The sequence below is a fragment of the Macrobrachium nipponense genome, chromosome 24, assembly GCF_015104395.2.
Source record: "Macrobrachium nipponense isolate FS-2020 chromosome 24, ASM1510439v2, whole genome shotgun sequence".
In the NCBI taxonomy this organism is placed as follows: Eukaryota; Metazoa; Arthropoda; class Malacostraca; order Decapoda; family Palaemonidae; genus Macrobrachium; species Macrobrachium nipponense.
The window spans coordinates 78,347,706-78,365,113 of record NC_061091.1 but is presented as its reverse complement, the minus strand read 5'-3'; the positions used below and the strand labels follow the sequence as shown (position 1 = coordinate 78,365,113).

At 37.3% G+C, this 17,408-nt stretch overlaps 1 protein-coding gene across 1 annotated transcript; it reads left to right on the top strand.

Annotated features, from left to right (window-relative positions):
• The first annotated feature begins 157 nt into the window (after nt 1-157).
• On the top strand, nt 158-12,556 carry LOC135205834 (small ribosomal subunit protein uS19-like). The gene is made up of 4 exons (XM_064237085.1): nt 158-280; nt 546-646; nt 11,008-11,242; nt 12,422-12,556. The coding sequence occupies exons 1-4, from the start codon at nt 272-274 to the stop codon at nt 12,533-12,535; spliced, it is 459 nt and encodes a 152-aa protein (XP_064093155.1). The 5' UTR covers nt 158-271; the 3' UTR covers nt 12,536-12,556.
• The last annotated feature ends 4,852 nt before the right edge of the window (nt 12,557-17,408 follow it).

Sequence of the window (17,408 nt, the reverse complement as noted above, 5' to 3'; positions counted from 1 at the left end):
CTTTCCTTTCTTGAAGACTTCCTCGAACATCTTACACTTTCTGCATCAAACGCTGAAAATAATTCATTAAAAGTAAAATCTTTAATGTCGTACGTTTTAATCATCACTTTTCATAGTCCTTTCCGTCTCTAATTATTCCCCAAAAGATATAAAAAAAAAACGTTATATAAATAAATGGTCGCCTTCTTCTTTCTCTTCCGATCGAGAAAAAAACAATCGAGTCGAGCGAAGCGTCATTGTCTGTCTCTTCTCTCCTCTACCACCAACCATCATGACTGATGTAAGTCATACCCGCTTACCATTTTTATCATAAGTAATCGACGTTCGTATTATCGATAACATTAATAATAACGAAGTAACGTAGACATTATTCATTAAATGTTGTCCAGAAAGTGAAATAATGTCGCCATAGTGGATTTATTGTGATAAATCTTCGAAAGAAGGAGACGATTCACGCCGTGTTTACATTCCCGCCGGAGCGCACGAGTCAATTTTTCCGGTGTTTACATTTTTATTTCCATTAAATTCCAGCATTTATCTTCCAGGAACAAATTGCAGCGCAGCAGACTGAGCTGCGCAAGAAGCGTACCTTCAGGAAATTCACCTACCGCGGTGTGGATCTCGACCAGCTGCTGGATATGAGCAAGTAAGTATTAAAATATTTTCAAAGTCTCCTAACCTTAAGGTCATGATGGCGGGGACCAGACCTCAAATTACCGTATTATAAATCCTTATTTTAGCTCAGGCCGCCTTTTTAATGTTGGTATTGTGCAAAGGTATTTTGGCTATTTAAGTCATCAGAATTCATGCATGGCTAGGGGACACAGCCCCCCTGGCTAGGGTAGGGAAAGTAATTTTCCTTTAGGGACGTCTCGATGGAGGCGAAGGTCCTCCTTTGCTATGTTGGAGGCACAGCGCCTTATTTTAGGACGGGAAGGTAATGTTTGGTCAGGTTAGGGCATCCCATGCCTACCCGTCTCCTCATCGTGCATCCGCTCCCACCTTAAATTGTAATTGAGTGAGTTAGCCATTTTTTTAGATTTAATTCAGTTTCCAAATTTTTTTTTTGTGCTATGCATGGCCAGGTGGGCCTTTCCGTCAGGTTAATGAATGGGAGGACCAGTTAAGGCTGTGCTCAGGAAAATAGGGGAAACATCAGTACAGGCCAACCCTCATCACGGTAGACGGGTCTTATTCACTCGATATTTAATTGGTGAAACATGAATACAATTGCAACTCTAAGCATACCATTTAAAAGACTGAAGTTTCGTCAACATATTGTGATATATGAAAGCCCCATACGAACTAAAATAAGCATGTGAGCTCTTCGTAAAATATGTTTTCAAGGCAGTTTTGAAATCCAATATGGCGGCTACGTTTTTCATGGACGGTTCTCATCAGTGACGGACACCATCTTTCCCCAGCCTTCCCAGCACTCATTTGAACAATGTTAGCGTATGTATGTAACGTTTATTGATCTTACTCAAGATTGCAATGTTGTAATCAGCACAATAAAACAACATTTTGTTGCCTATATTAGTGAAAGTATGAAACTTGTTATTCCCGGGGTTATGGTTGGAACTGAATTCATTCTTACCTTGTAATCGGCGGTTTTTATCCTTACTGCCATCACAACTGAAACTCCACAGTGCTTATTTGATTGTTATTATACACATTTTGGTCTCAGTTCACTCCACATTGCACTTTAAAACCCGTTGCTGTTCTGGTTTCTAAGCGCGCGCGCCATAAACACAATTACAAACAGCAGACGACGACAGACGACGAAACTGCAAAGTTTTTAATTCCCTAAACTGTTTACTTTACTCGTTATTTAGTTTAAATTTACATTGTTATTTAAAAATTTTGATTTAATTCATGTATATTATCCCTTTTTGCCAAACCAAATTACCCGAAAAATTACAGATAATTTCTAACGTAGATAAAATCAAATGTTTCTAACGTTTTCGTACATCTGGCTGCCGAAAACCATAGAGGAACGAATACGGAAAAGTGCATAGAGGAACGACTACGTTTTTTTTTTTTTTTGCTTTTTTGTTTTTGCTAGCACTTTTCATTGATTTCAGTCTTTATTAGTATTTTGAATTTCTTAAATAATCGTATGCCAGAAATAAATGTAACCTTTAATGTTTGCATGCTTTAATGTTTGCATGCTAAGAATGGCAAAATCATCGTTGCCACATTTAGTGGAGGCTTCACACATACGCCGTTCCATTATCCTGTTAAGCGTCCGCCCCTGATGAGCTCGCTGCTAACGTAACCGTCACGCTTTTTTGTAATCAGCGATCATAGCACTGATAGTTTTTCAAAGTTAATATTGATTTTTATGCTTGTTATTCATACTGTAATTAACTGTAGGAAATTCTCTCTCTCTCTCTCTCGGAGTCCAGTCACTCGGCAAAGAAAAGTCATCTTCACTCCCGCAATTGGAAGAAAAGTTTGTATCATCACTGGAGGATTCAGAACTAAGATCCTCATCATCAAATAGGTTATCATATCAACCACCTCCTCATCTAGTATTTGATTGATCTCACCTAAAGAAATATAGCCTCCTCTTTGGGACATTCATTGTGAAAGACGCGAAATCCAATTTGTCTCGATAAAACGCCCGAAGCGTATTGAAAGAAAACCAACAGGGACAGGCAGTTTTCTAGCATAAGCGACCACCAGGAAAGAGTTGCCAGGCTGGAAATAAGTTTCCCATGTGCTGAGAGTGTTACCAAATGATGTTCCTACACTTTCTATACGAGTAAACGTATTATTACGGGGCTGACGGCTTGACAAGCACAGTTAAAGTCTTGAACGTAATATCCCGTTGAAGGCGCTACCGAGTAGATCGCGGTAAACGTATTATTACGTGGGTGACGCTTATTAAACATGTTTATAAACTGTTTTCCATGAATTCTAACACATACCGAATGGCAACAGAGAGAGAGAGAGAGAGAGAAAGAAAGGAAGGCGGAGGAATGAAGAAGAAAAAGGGATGGCGGTGGAGGGGGGGGGGTTTGGGAGAGAGGGTAGGTGGCGCTTTATACGCGTGTTCGTATCCATTTCTGCATAATGGAGTTTTTGTCTCTTGGTACAAGGACAAGTGTCGTTATTCTTTACGATTAGTGATTCACGATACCCTTATAAATTACGGCACTGGGTGTAATGCACTATAGCAAAATCTCGTTCTGTTAAGAGTGTTCGTTACAGAAATAGGTATTGCCCAAAAACCTGCTTGCACTGTCTCTGAAACCCATATAAACATGCCTGCTTCTTAGTTTGTTCCAATCCAAGTTTTTATAACCCACTATTTTTTACAAAGCTAGCTATTGAATAAATTTGTATTTTTCTCAGTCAAAAACATATGCCCCTCAATGCTAACTTTCCTCTTTTAAAAAACGACTTTCTGGTCATTGCAAATTCGGCCCCATAATTTCTTATGGTGCGAAAACAGACAAGAGGCCCATGGACCGAAAACGATTTGCGTCACACTACGGCGATAATCCAGCAGTAAAACATCTTCATATATCCAAAAAGTAAATAATAAAGATATATATGCGCATTACGATTATAACAATTACATGTATAGCTGATAACATCTGCATGAATAACTGGTAAACTGTTCTGCAATGACAGTTGAGTATAGCAATTATTTACAATAGGTACGAAAGTCAAGATGTCGTGACGTCATAATACAGAACTTGAAAGAACGTTCTAATTCAGAAAATAATTACTTAAATTTGAGTCAGAGTCGAGTTACTTTTTCAATAACGAATATTTTCACAAATTAATCATCATAAATATGTAAAATATTGATGTTTTTACTACTTATTTAAAAATTAGCCAGAGCACGCTTCTCGTCATCTTCTACCCCAACAGCTGTTTACGCCTGGCTTGTTGTTGATGAGAAATCGTGTTTCGATTGTTGTGATAAAAGTGCTCCAGCGTCTGTGGGTACAAGTGGTGTGCGGATTTATCACAGGAAATGGTTAGTTTATTGACACAAGCTACTCCGTAAACATCGAGATGGCGTCAATCTTCTAAATACCTCGAGTTGTAAGTAAAAATGTTGAACGCGTTTTGGTGAGATTTGCACTACGTTTGAGACCGTTTTCAGTACCCTCTGTTTAAATCTGTAAATCTTAAAATTTGGCCTTAATTTCTAACTTTGGGGAAAATACTTACTTCGAAAGGAGTAGAGGTCTTTAGCTCCGTTTCTCACCAACAACAAGTCGCGACTGATGCCCATCTCGGGTGTCACGGACGCGTTATAATGTACTTTTTCGGAGGGTGGCTTGCATTGATGGTAGCTGGCCTGCGTGGCTTGCTGTGATGATCTACCCTATTTTGCCTTGAACGTCTCCGCTGCCACTGATCCCAGAGTGCGGCCACCTTCCCGAAAAAATACTTGAATTCGCTGCCATGAGCATCATTCTAGAGTTGTGGCCCAACCAGGCAGCGCACTTAAGACCTTATGCATGTCTCAAAGTGAGCATTTTCTCCTAAACGAAATAATGGCATAATTCAAGCGCTTTTTTGGGAAGTGGCCACATTCCGAGAGGGGTGGTCATGTCGCCTTTCTGTCATTTAATCAGTCAGTTCATGACTAATAAAAAAATTGGAATTGTTGCTCTTGGAGGTGTTTCTCTGGAAATTACAATTTCCTATAGCATTTGGTTGCCTATTTAAGAATTTACCATCAATCATTGGGGGTTGACAGTAATTAAACCCCAGGGGCTAGTACGAAACATGGTGAAATGCATTTGCCACCCTAATCCCTAGTAGTTGTCATATTCTTGGTAATGTTCCTTGCAGTCCTTGCAGAGTTATTCCTACCTAGCTAGGGTAGAACATCACAGCAGGCCAAGCAGGCCACCTACAATCAATGCAAGCCACCCTCCGAAAAAGTACATTATAACGCGTCCTGACACCCGAGATGGGCATCAGTCGCGACTTGTTGTTGGTGAGAAACGGAGCTAAAGTCCTCTACTCTCCTTTCGAAGTAAGTATTTTCTCCAAAGTTAGAAATTAAGGCCAAATTTTAAGATTTAAACAGAGGGTACTGAAAACGGTCTCAAACGTAGTGCAAATCTCACCAAAACGCGTTCACATTTTTACTTACAACTCGAGGTATTTAGAAGATTGACGCCATCTCGATGTTTACGGAGTAGCTTGTGTCAATAATCTAACCATTTCCTGTGATAAATCCGCACACCACTTGTACCCACAGACGCTGGAGCACTTTTATCACAAAAATTCGAAACACGATTTTCTCATCAACAAGAAAAGCCAGGCGTAAACAGCTGTTTGGGTAGAAGATGACGAGAAGCGTGCTCTTGCTATTTTTAATAAGTAGTAAAACATCAATATTTTACATATTTATGATGATTAATTTGAAAATATTCGTTATTGAAAAAGTAACTCGACTCTGACTCAAATTTAAGTAATTATTTTTCTGAATTAGAACGTTCTTTCAAGTTCTGTATTATGACGTCACGACATCTTGACTTTCGTACCTATTGTAAATAATTGCTATACTCAACTGTCATTGCAGAACAGTTTACCAGTTATTCATGCAGATTGTTATCAGCTATACATGTAATTGTTATAATCGTAATGCGCATATATATCTTTATTATTTACTTTTTGGATATATGAAGATGTTTTACTGCTGGATTATCGCCGTAGTGTGACGCAATCGTTTTCGGTCCATGGGCCTCTGTCCTGTTTTCGCACCATAAGAAATTATGGGGCCGACAATTTGCAATGACCAGAAAGTCGTTAAAGAGGAAAGTTAGCATTGAGGGGCATATGTTTTGACTGAGAAAAATACAAATTTATTCAATAGCTAGCTTGTAAAAAATACTTGGTTATAAAAACTTTGATTGACAAACTAAGCAGCATGTCTACTATGGGTTTCAGAGACGTGCAAGCACGTTTTTGGGCAATACCTATTTCTGTAACGAACACTCTTAACAGAACGAGATTTTGCTATAGTGCATTACACCCAGTGCCTTAACTTTTTATAAGGGTATCGTGAATCACTAATCGTAAAGAATAACGACACTTGTCCTTGTACCAAGAGACAAAACTCCATTATGCAGAAATGGATAACGACAGCACGGCGTATAAAGTCCACCTACCCTCTCCCCAACCCCCCCCCCCCCCCCCCCCCCCACCGCCATCCCTTTCTTCTTCGTTTCCTCCCGCCTTCCTTTCTCTCTCTCTCTCTCCTCTCTCTCTCTCTCTCTCTCTCTCTCTCTCTGTTGCCATTTGGTATGTGTTGACCCTCAAACTGGGTATAAGACTACACACAAAACGTTGAAATTGGTGAAATTAGGCTATGTATTGGAAGTATATATACATAAATATTAAAGCAATTTTATCATTATTGCATTACTATGACAACTAGAATTCATGGAAACAGTTTATAACCTGTTAAGCGTCACCCACGTAATAATACGTTTACCGCGATCTACTCGTAGCGCCTTCAACGGGATATTACGTTCAAGACTTTAACTGTGCTTGTCAAGCCGTCAGCCCCGTAATAATACGTTTACTCGTATAGAAAGTGTAGGAACATCATTTGGTAACACTCTCAGCACATGGGAAACTATTTCCAGCCTGGCAACTCTTTCCTGGTGGTCGCTTATGCTAGAAAACTGCCTGTCCCTGTTGGTTTTCTTTCAATACGCTTCGGGCGTTTATCGAGACAAATTGGATTTCGCGTCTTTCACAATGAATGTCCCAAAGAGGAGGCATATTTCTTCAGGTGAGATCAATCAAATACTAGATGAGGAGTATGATATTGATAACCTATTTGATGATGAGAGCTCTAGTTCTGAATCCTCCAGTGATGATACAAAACTTTTCTTCCAATTGCGGGAGTGAAGATGACTTTCTTTGCCGAGTGACTGGACTCCGAGAGAGAGAGAGAGAGAAATTTCCTACAGTTAATTACAGTATGAATAACAAGCATAAAAATCAATATTAACTTTGAAAAACTATCATCAGTGCTATGATCGCTGATTACAAAAAAAGCGTGACGGTACGTTAGCAGCGAGCTCATCAGGGGCGGACGCTTAACAGGATAATAATGGAACGTGCGTGTGAATCCTCCACTAATGGCAACAATGATTTTGCCATTCTTAGCATGCAAACATTAAAGGTTACATTTATTTCGGCATACGATTATTAAAGAAATTCAAAATACTAATAAAAGACTGAAATCAATGAAAAGTGCTAGCAAAAACAAAAAAGCAAAAAAAAAAAACGTATTCGTTCCTCTATGGTTTTCGGCAGCCAGATGTACGAAAACGTTAGAAACATTTGATTTTATCTACTTTAGAAATATCTGTAATTTTTCGGGGTAATTTGGTTGCAAAAAAGGGATAATATACATTAATTAAATCAAAATTTTTAAATAACAAAGTAAATTTAAACTAAATAACGAGTAAAGTAAACAGTTTAGGGAATAAAACTTTGCAGTTTCGTCGTCTGTCGTCGTCTGCTGTTTGTAATTGTGTTTATGGCGCGCGCGCTTAGAAACCAGGAACAGCAACGGGTTTAAAGTGCAATGTGGAGTGAACTGAGACCAAAATGTGTATAATAACAATCAAATAAGCACTGTGGAGTTTCAGTTGTGATGGCAGTAAGGATAAAAACCGCCGATTAACAAGGTAAGAATGAATTCAGTTCCAAACCAATAACCCCGGGAATAACAAGTTTCATACTTTCACTAATTATAGGCACAAAATGTTGTTTTTATTGTGCTGATTACAACTGCAATCTTGAGTAAGATCAATAAACGTTACATACATACGCTAACATTGTTCAAATGAGTGCTGGGAAGGCTGGGGAAAGTGGTGGCCGTCACTGATGAGAACCGTCCATGAAAAACGTAGCCGCCATATTGGATTTCAAAACTGCCTTGAAAACATATTTTACGAAGAGCTCACATGCTTATTTTAGTTCGTATGGGGCTTTCATATATCACAATATGTTGACGAACTTCAGTCTTTTAAATGGTATGCTTAGAGTTGCAATTGTATTCATGTTTCACCAATTAAATATCGAGTGAATAAGACCCGTCTACCGTGATGAGGGTTGGCCTGTTTTGTGATGTTTCCCCTAAATCAAATTAGTAACATGCTTGCCTAGCTAAGGGCCTGATTCCTGCCAGTCATTGATCAGGACAGGTTTCCTCATACATAGTGCAGAGTTCTGACCTGACCAGATCTAACCTACCTGATCTAACTTAACTTGGCCGCCGGCCGGAACCCCTATACGTATATGGTGGTATAGGGCGAAAAATGTAAAGTCATGAAAAATTCATGGAGCTTCATATGGTAAAATTTTTATAATTATTGTCAAAGAAATTGGGAGAAATGGCATCTGTGGACATTCCCCGAGTCGAGAAGTGAGACTTCACTTCAGTCAGCTACCAAGTCCAACCATCAGTGCGAGCACAACTTCAAGAAGTCTACACGTTCGATTTCACCTCTGACATTCGCTTGCTGTTATGTATGTTCGGCAAGAATTTCATCATGCCAATGAGGAAAAGACAAGGAAAACATCTTGCTAACGTACAGATGAAAAAAAAAAAAAAAATCGCTCAAGTATTATTACTGAATATCATAATATACGCGTAGTTAAGTGAAGAGAGAGGGGAGGGTTGCGTAGAATCGCCCCAGTCTTGCCTGACAGCACACGTCACACTGTGCCCAAGGCTACAACCTTTGAGCAAAGAGATCTTCATTTATGATAAGTAACCAAGTTTTGGTTGTTTAATACCCAAAATGGAATATGAAATTCATAATAATCATGATTTATTAAATTGTCTTTGTAAAAAGAGAGTACACCTTCGAGTTTCACCTCTGACATTCTCTTGCATTTATGTTTGTTGTTTATCTTTGTTTCGGCAAGAATTTCATCTTGCCAAAGAGGAAAATACAAGGAAATATCTCGCTAACATACAGAAGAAGAAAATTCACTGTAATAAGCCGAATTAGTGAAAGGGAGAGAGAGAGAGTTTGCGTATGGAAAGACTGCCCCATCTTGAAATAGGTTTGGTTTATTAAGACACAAAAAAGAAATATACATTCATAATAATCATTATTTATTAACATTGTCTTTATAGAAATACGAAGGAAAACTTTGAACGCCCGTTTCTCAAAACTATACTTATTGACCTTCAAAATCTATCTTCTCACTTAGTTTTAAAGCTATAACATTGGGAATTTGGTATATAACTCAGAAAGACATTATAGAACAACTCAGAAAGACATTATAGAACAATCAAATAGATCCCTTTTTTATATATATATAAATTTTGTTTTCCTAATTTATAGGGTTAATTTTTTTACCATAATGAAAATTGATATCTAGCAAAAAAATGACTTTTAGAAAAAAAAACTAATTCAATTGGAGGTCTACATCAGATCTATATATGTAGTAATCTCAGGTCTTAATATTAAATATCAAGGGAGGAGATAGAATTTGAAAAATGGTTATTTTCGGGATAAATCGCCGTGGCGTGTCAAACTGAAGGTCAGAGGTGAAAATCATATGCGGTTTGGAGATGTCCCAAGTCACCTTAATAATTGGTATGAATATCAAAGTCCTGTCCTTAAAAAAATGGCATTAGCCGGCCGGCGCCCTTAACATAACATGCCCAACATTTTCAGTTAGGTAACTGGAAAATGCTGACATTTAGTAATTCTAAGGGTAGCCTGTTTTTGATGAAATCAGTGTACTGAAGAGTATAGAAAAGGTGTGTGTTGATGTGTAGTTTTGATGACTTGAGGAATGTATTTTATTTTATTTATTTTTTTTTTTTTTTAATACTGGAAAACTTTGCTGCATCCTATGTTGAGAAGAAACCTCTTAGGGATAAACATTAAAACAAAATTCTGTTGCATTCACACATCATTTCATTTCTCAAGTTACCACACCTGTACTGCAACATTTGACACATTCCGTATTGCCAAAAATTTTCATTAATAAACCATATCTCTGTGATGAACTTTTCCTTAGAATTATATTTCAAAATTAGTGAGTTCATCTCATTCCTGTCACTTTGTATATAGTTTCTCACTCCCCTTCATTTAACTTTTTTTTTATCACTTGCACAGTTTTTATCATTCCTTTATTTTTCTTTTCATGTAGTCCACACCATAAACAGACAATTGGTTCTGCACCACACACCCCTTTTTGCTGCCTTTCCACTTTTGTGTCTTATAACATTTTATCAGACCAGCAAAATGATTTTAAGTATTGCCCTATTCAGTAAGAATGGAGTGTGGCCTGTTATAAAGTTTTTTCTTGATTCTGTTCATCTTTACTGTCCGCTTCACAGGTCCTGTAATGAATTTTTTACACATTCTATATCAATAGATTATATGCACGGCATAGTCAAATTAGTGCCTCTTTAAAGTAAAATTAAGCTATTATTCATCATTTGGTACTTAAAATAATACAACTTCAAAGAAAAGTACAAAGCATGTTATGAGGCAATAACCCAAAATGAAGTAGTACTGTATTCACTTTGTTTATGACTGTATTGAGAGAGAGAAAGAATGGCCAGTTGCCCATCATTATTACCATTGGACCTCAGAGCTTATGGAATAAAATACGTCTCTCTTCAGTAGTGTCACCTTCAGTTAGTTCAATAGCAGGTCTCCCACCATGTCTTATGTACCTTGTGTTGTCGCTTAATATGGGCTCTCTTTCTCAGAGAGTATACCTTATAACTCCTCCCCCCATAAGTTGTCAATCAGTCTTGAATTCGATGGTAAACTTTACTTTCCACTCCCTCGTAACAAATGTTTCTTAGTGCAACTGCTTTGAGGTTTCCTTCCTGTTATACCTTTAAAACCTCATTTCAATTTCCTCCTCAGCTCTGAATTGACTGCATAGGTCCAAGTGCTTGCCTTTTGCTCAAATTCTATATTTGTATTCCATATCACCAACGATGATTGTTTTTCTTTCTTTTACTTCCAGTGAACAGCTGGTAGAATTGTTCCCTTGTCGCCAGAGACGCCGCTTCCAGCGAGGCCTGAAGCGCAAGCACATGGCACTTCTTAAGCGACTGCGTAAGGCCAAGAAGGAATGCCCAGCTCTAGAGAAACCGGCCGTCGTTAAGACCCACTTACGTGACATGGTGATCATACCTGAGATGGTGGGGTCTATGATAGGTGTCTACAATGGAAAGACTTTCAACCAGGTTGAAATTAAGGTATATATACTAAATAATTTTGGTGGACACACAATTTCATACGTTCGATAATGCATTTTTTGTCTTTCATTTAAAATAAAATCCATGCCAAGTTTGCTGCTGGATTTAGAACTTTTATTTGATGAGGCGATGATGTAATAGAATATTGTTCTTTAAAATTTACTAGATTGTTGTATAGTAACAGATGCTGTCTCAGATTGATACAGCCTGGTCATATGAATAAACAGAAGTAGCTTATAAGAAGAACCAACTAATGAAAACATAGGTTACCTTTCACAGGAAGCCAGTAGTACAAATTTGCCCCACATACATTGCTTCACAACTTTGAAATATTGACGGCATCACAACTTTAGAATATTGACGGCATAAAATATAATGTTGCTTTTAAAAAAAATCTGGCTCTGGGAGCTGTTATCCTAAGTACTGTATTAGACAGAAGAAAATGAGATTTGGAAATTTGGTATATCAGAAATTAAGCTTACGGTTTTTAAATCTGTCACTAAAGGGTTTGTTGTATAAACAGTCATCCTTCTGCCATTCTCCTATGCATATTTAATGTTGTAAATTAAAACTAAAATGTCAGAACAAATGGCTCTTGAAAAATATTATAGTCTGTCTCAAAATCTCCATTGATTTCAGCAAATCACCACATATACAGTGATTGCAACTAAAGTGAAGAAAAAATGTTAAGTGTCTAAGAAATTACATGTTATGTTATTTTGATATGGGATGAATTGTATATATTACTATTGTACTGTACAAAATCATGGGGCCATGGGCGGTGATCGTTAATAAAGGCACAGGGAAAAATTTTCTAATGTATTTCTTGGGAATCATTATCTTGATGATATTCATTCTTTTTTTATGTTTATACAGAAATCCCTAACGGCCTTGTACTGAACACACTGCAAAGGTTATACGTACCGGGTTTTTAAACTCCTTAAGGGTCGCTGTCTAGGAAAGTTTGTGACATTTCCTTTGGGGCTTTTACTAAGATTCCCTCTGAGCCGCCCATGTCAAATGCTGTTTGATTTAGTCTGCCATTGGCTTAACTATATTCACAATGGCATTGGTTAATAATGTATACTTACCACATAAATAATTTTGTAAATGAAGTGTAATCATTGATTCTGATACGAAAGTATTGTATTCCCTAATTTTTTCTTTTCTACTTTTCAGCCTGAAATGATTTCACACTACTTGGCAGAGTTCTCAATTACTTACAAGCCAGTAAAGCACGGTAGGCCTGGTATTGGTGCTACCCACAGCTCTCGTTTTATCCCACTGAAGTAAAATAAAGTGTGAAATCATATACTTGGGTTTGTTTCTTTGTACCTTTCTTTCGGTAGAAAACTTCGTAGGTTATGGAAAGCTTTGATTATCACATGCTAATTATTTGTAATTGAAGACCAGTCTGTGTATAGATTGTGTAATGCAATCTAGTGCTTCAAGTCAGTCCATGGCTCGTACCATATCATGGGGATTTGTACCATGTTGCATAAACATGTAGACTGTGCCACGTTGCAATCATGTTAACAAATGTAAGCTTAGTAGTAAGGAAATTAAATTAAATATTGCAGGAATATGCTTGTGTAAGCGCCTCAATTGCGTGGTTGGTTTGGTGTTTGCTTCTCACCTCGGTGGTCGCTGGTTCGATTCTCAGCCATTCCATTGAGGAGTGAGAGATTTGTATTTCTGGTGATAGAAGTTCACTCTCGACGTGGTTCGGAAGTCACGTAAAGCCGTTGGTCCCGTTTCTGAATAACCACTGGTTCCATGCAATGTAAAAACCATACAAAGCAACTCTTGTGCTTAAAAAAAAAAAACCCCTGGTCTGCATTTACAATGTGCACGATTTAACACATCTCGGATTGAATGATAATTAACTTCTTACAAAACTTCACAACGGCAATCAGTGGAATAGCTCTCAATTAATATCAAAAGTGCAAAAATCAATTCATAAGGGAAAACAAATTTAATACAAGAATATCAAGACAAGTTATTCCTTAACCTCGGAATACATATTAAGAAAACAAATCAATGAAATGGACTAAATGAATCTAACGGCGGTTTCCCTCCGAAACACTTGAGTTGTAGCCGTGATGATCTTAATTACATGTTTGTCTCCGTAATGGTGGAGTTATAGCCGTCATCTCTAAATACTTGAACGCCTATGCGTCCAGACAAAAGTGAGATGGTGAATGTACGTAATATATTTATGGTACTCCCAGGATCCATACAGAGAGGGGTCAACTAACGCGCAGATATGGTTGGGTCAGAGGCCCCGCGGCTCAAACTTTAGTCTGATTTTTGAACGAAAATATCAGAACAAAATATGTCTTCTGCTTCTATTTTGTACTTATCCGGTCTCTGAGGATTTCTTTTATGGTTCTGACCCTATTTTATGTGTATCCTGTCTCTGGGGATCTTTTATTGTCCTTAATCCACAATCTGCTTAGGATCTCGGCATATAAATGCCAACAGTCCAGTACAGTGTTTCATTCACTAACACGCAGTCTTGAGGTAAAAGTCTCTCTGAATATAGGTTTCTTGTTTAATCACAATCGTAGAAAAGTTAAGTAACCATGCCAAACAATTGCGCAGTTTATGGTTATAATACGAAAAAGATAAAGTTTAATCAGAACATTCGTTTCTTTCGGTTTCCGAGGGATGAATTTTTAAGATTATGCCGACGCTCAGACAAGATTAATTCAGATCATGCCGTGATTTGTTCTGTACATTTCTGCAAAGAAGATATTGCTGAAGACATGAAGTCACGTCTCCTTTCTTTATTTGTACTGATTTTCATGAATTTTACGTTGAAACCTAATTTTGCCAGGAAAATAAATATATTTCTCTTAGGAAAAACAGAAATTAAGTAGTACAGCATATAACCAAAAGCAAATGATAAAATTAAAAAAAATATCCTTTATCAAGTGGATGAACATTAATGCCCATTTCATGATATAAATAATATTTATAATTCCTAAATGTTTTTCCTAAGATATATTTATTTTCCTGGCAAAATTAGGTTTCAACGTAAAATTCATGAGAATCAGTACAAATAAATAACTACCTTTGGGCAGAGAAAGAGATAGAACTGCATTGGGAGGAGACTGCAAAGTTCGTATCATTATACTCTTTTTTTTTCATCTGTCCATCCGCCTGTGGTGTTTTTGTATGGTAACACTGCGGCCCGGGCTTTAGATAGTTACATTCAGCTTACATTCGACGATTATAATATCCTATTTCGAATATTAACGGTGTAATTCGCATACAGTAAATTATTAAAACACTTTTCAGTTGCAAATGTGCACCCAGATATCCTTTTATTGACCTAAAACTTACAAATAGCGTAACTATCTAAAGCCCGGGACGCAGTGTTACCATACAAAAACACCACACGCGGATGGACAGATGAAAAAAAACAAGAGTATAGTTGACGAGTGGTTTGATATCATGAATTCTTGTACTGTTTATGGTGACAAGACATCCCGAAACGCCTTTGGAATTGATTATGAAAAACAGAAAAATGTTTTGCATGAAATGATGGACACCATGAGAACCATGAAGGTGGCAAACTCAGGGGTTAATTGCATGTATAAATTTCAAAAGGGAGTGATTTTGTCATGCAAGTCTCTGATAGGCCTATGTGAGATGGTAAAGAAATTATATGGTGTTAAATTCATTCTTACAAGAAGACTGAATCAGGACGAATGCGTAGAAGAATTTGATATCCTTATCCAGCAAGTTCAATGCGAGACAGAAAGAGAGAACTTTGTAGAAATATGCCTGACAAGTATTTTTATACCAGAGACTGAGGTATTGCTATCAGCTTTAAAAGGGAAAAAGGAAGAGATGAATCCTGCATTGCTGAAGGATGACTATTTCCAGAGGCTGGACAGTATTCAAGGGGAGCGGGTACATTATTACACAGATGGGTCACTCCTGGAAGATGGTAGAGCAGGAAGCGGGGTAACTGTATATCAGAATGGAGAGGAGGTATACTCTCTGTCATTACGATCATCAGATGGATGCTCCATATTACAGTCAGAACTTCTAGGTATTACAGCTGCCCTGAGTATCATAAAAATAGGAAATAAGGACAATGCCATAATAGCAACAGATAGCCTGAGTGCCTTGCAATCACTAACACCAAGAAAAGCTGAATCAAATATCATAGTGAGAAGAGCTATAGACCTGCTATCACAGATCAGACGAGCCGACAGAATGGTTGCATTCATATGGGTGCCTTCACACATTGGTATCAAAGGCAATGAGAGAGCCGACGAGCTTGCTAAAGAAGGCGCAAGGAAGGAGAGAGTGGATTACAAACTGACACCATCCCTGAGTATGTTGAAGGACTCAGTTGCTATGGAAATAATGCAAAGATACAATGAGAGAATAGAGATGCTCAAAGAAACGCACTCATCAATAAGAAAATACCTTGAAATTACTGGAGGTAAACCACCTGACTACAAACTTTGTGGACTGGAGAGCAGAAGAGAGCAAACAACATATAGCAGACTAAGGATGCAGAGCCGATAACCTTTGGGAAGTACTGCCAGCTGTCAGTCCATCAGAAACATGCTGCAGACTATGTGGCGAGTTAAGGAAGCACACTCTAAGTCATTATCTCGTGGAGTGTGAAGAGATTACTCATTACAGGCCACAGGGACTGAGTGAAGTTGACCTACTCAAGCATTTTCTGCAACCTGGTGTGCTGAAAAGGTTATCAATACTCATCCAAAATTTGCTTGCTCCAGATAGTCAATAGACTAGTATATATTGTATCTTGTTGTACAAAATCAAATTGTAGTATGTTTTATTCACTTAGTAGCATAAGAAATAACTGTTGCATTTCTACCTTGTTTTTATAATATTTTCTTAAAATCTTATGTTTTGACCTCATCTAAATGCAATTCTTTCATCAAAATAATTATCTGTATAATGTGCAGAACTAAACTGTAGTATACATTTTATTCTTTAGTTACCTGTTAGTACCAATGAAATTGTTATGGGCCTTTTTTTTTTTCATAACTTTTATTTAAAATTTATATGTTGACTCATCCAAATGTAACTCATTCAGTTAAATATCTATATCAGCATATTGAGCATAAAACTACATTGTAGAACATACTATTTTGGAACCTCGTGTTAACATCATTAAAACTGTTGTATATCTAATTTTTCTTATAATATTTATATAAAATATGATGTGTTGACCTCATCTGAATGTCATTCATACTGCCAAGTAATTATTTCAAATTTTATCCTGTTATAAAGTAAAACATTGCTCATTATTTACTCCATAGTATACCACATGTTACTATCTCCGTTGCAATTGTGTACCTCAACAGAAACCTGAGATAATGTGTACGTATCTTGTATAGCAGACATTCAAATAATTTTTTTTTTTTTTTATGTTCTGAAAAATATATATAAAAGTTCAATATCTTGTAATACTTAAGACTATATAGTGCAATCACTTAATGGGTAATTCCTATTCAACATATTGTAATTTCCCAATATAGTTATCTATAAGCATTTAAATTTTGTAATACTACCTGAGTACCATATCAGCCCCGACGAATGACGTTTGTCTAGTAATCAATAGGGTGGAAAAGGTATGTATGATACCACAACTTGTATTTAAATTTTGTAATACTACCTGAGTACCATATCAGCCTGATGAATGACGTTATTTGTCTAGTAATCAATAGTGGAAAAGGTATGTATAATACCACAGCTAATGCCATTCATTCAAGAGGGCTTTCCCCTACACGCATACCGCGTCCGGGTTGCCTGTTGTGCTGTGCTTTGTAAGCTTTATTGCACAATAAATTGTTTCTCTCTCTCAAAACAGTAGAATGTGACTTTGAAAAAGAAAACGAGGACGCAATAGACTTGGGAGAGGAACCTAATAATGAGACAGAGGAAGACAAGAGATTGATCTGGAGTGATAGAAGAAGAATCTCTTCGATACATTGGAGGCTATATTGTGAAGAAGTTTGGATTAAAATATCCTCATTTGGGAGTTAAGGCATCAGAGGCTAAAGAAAAAGAAAAATCATGGCTTAGTACTATTAACACGGGCGGACTTCATGCTCCTTCTGATGATTTAATTCATGTCCCCGTTATCTATCGTGAGAGAAATTTTCATTGC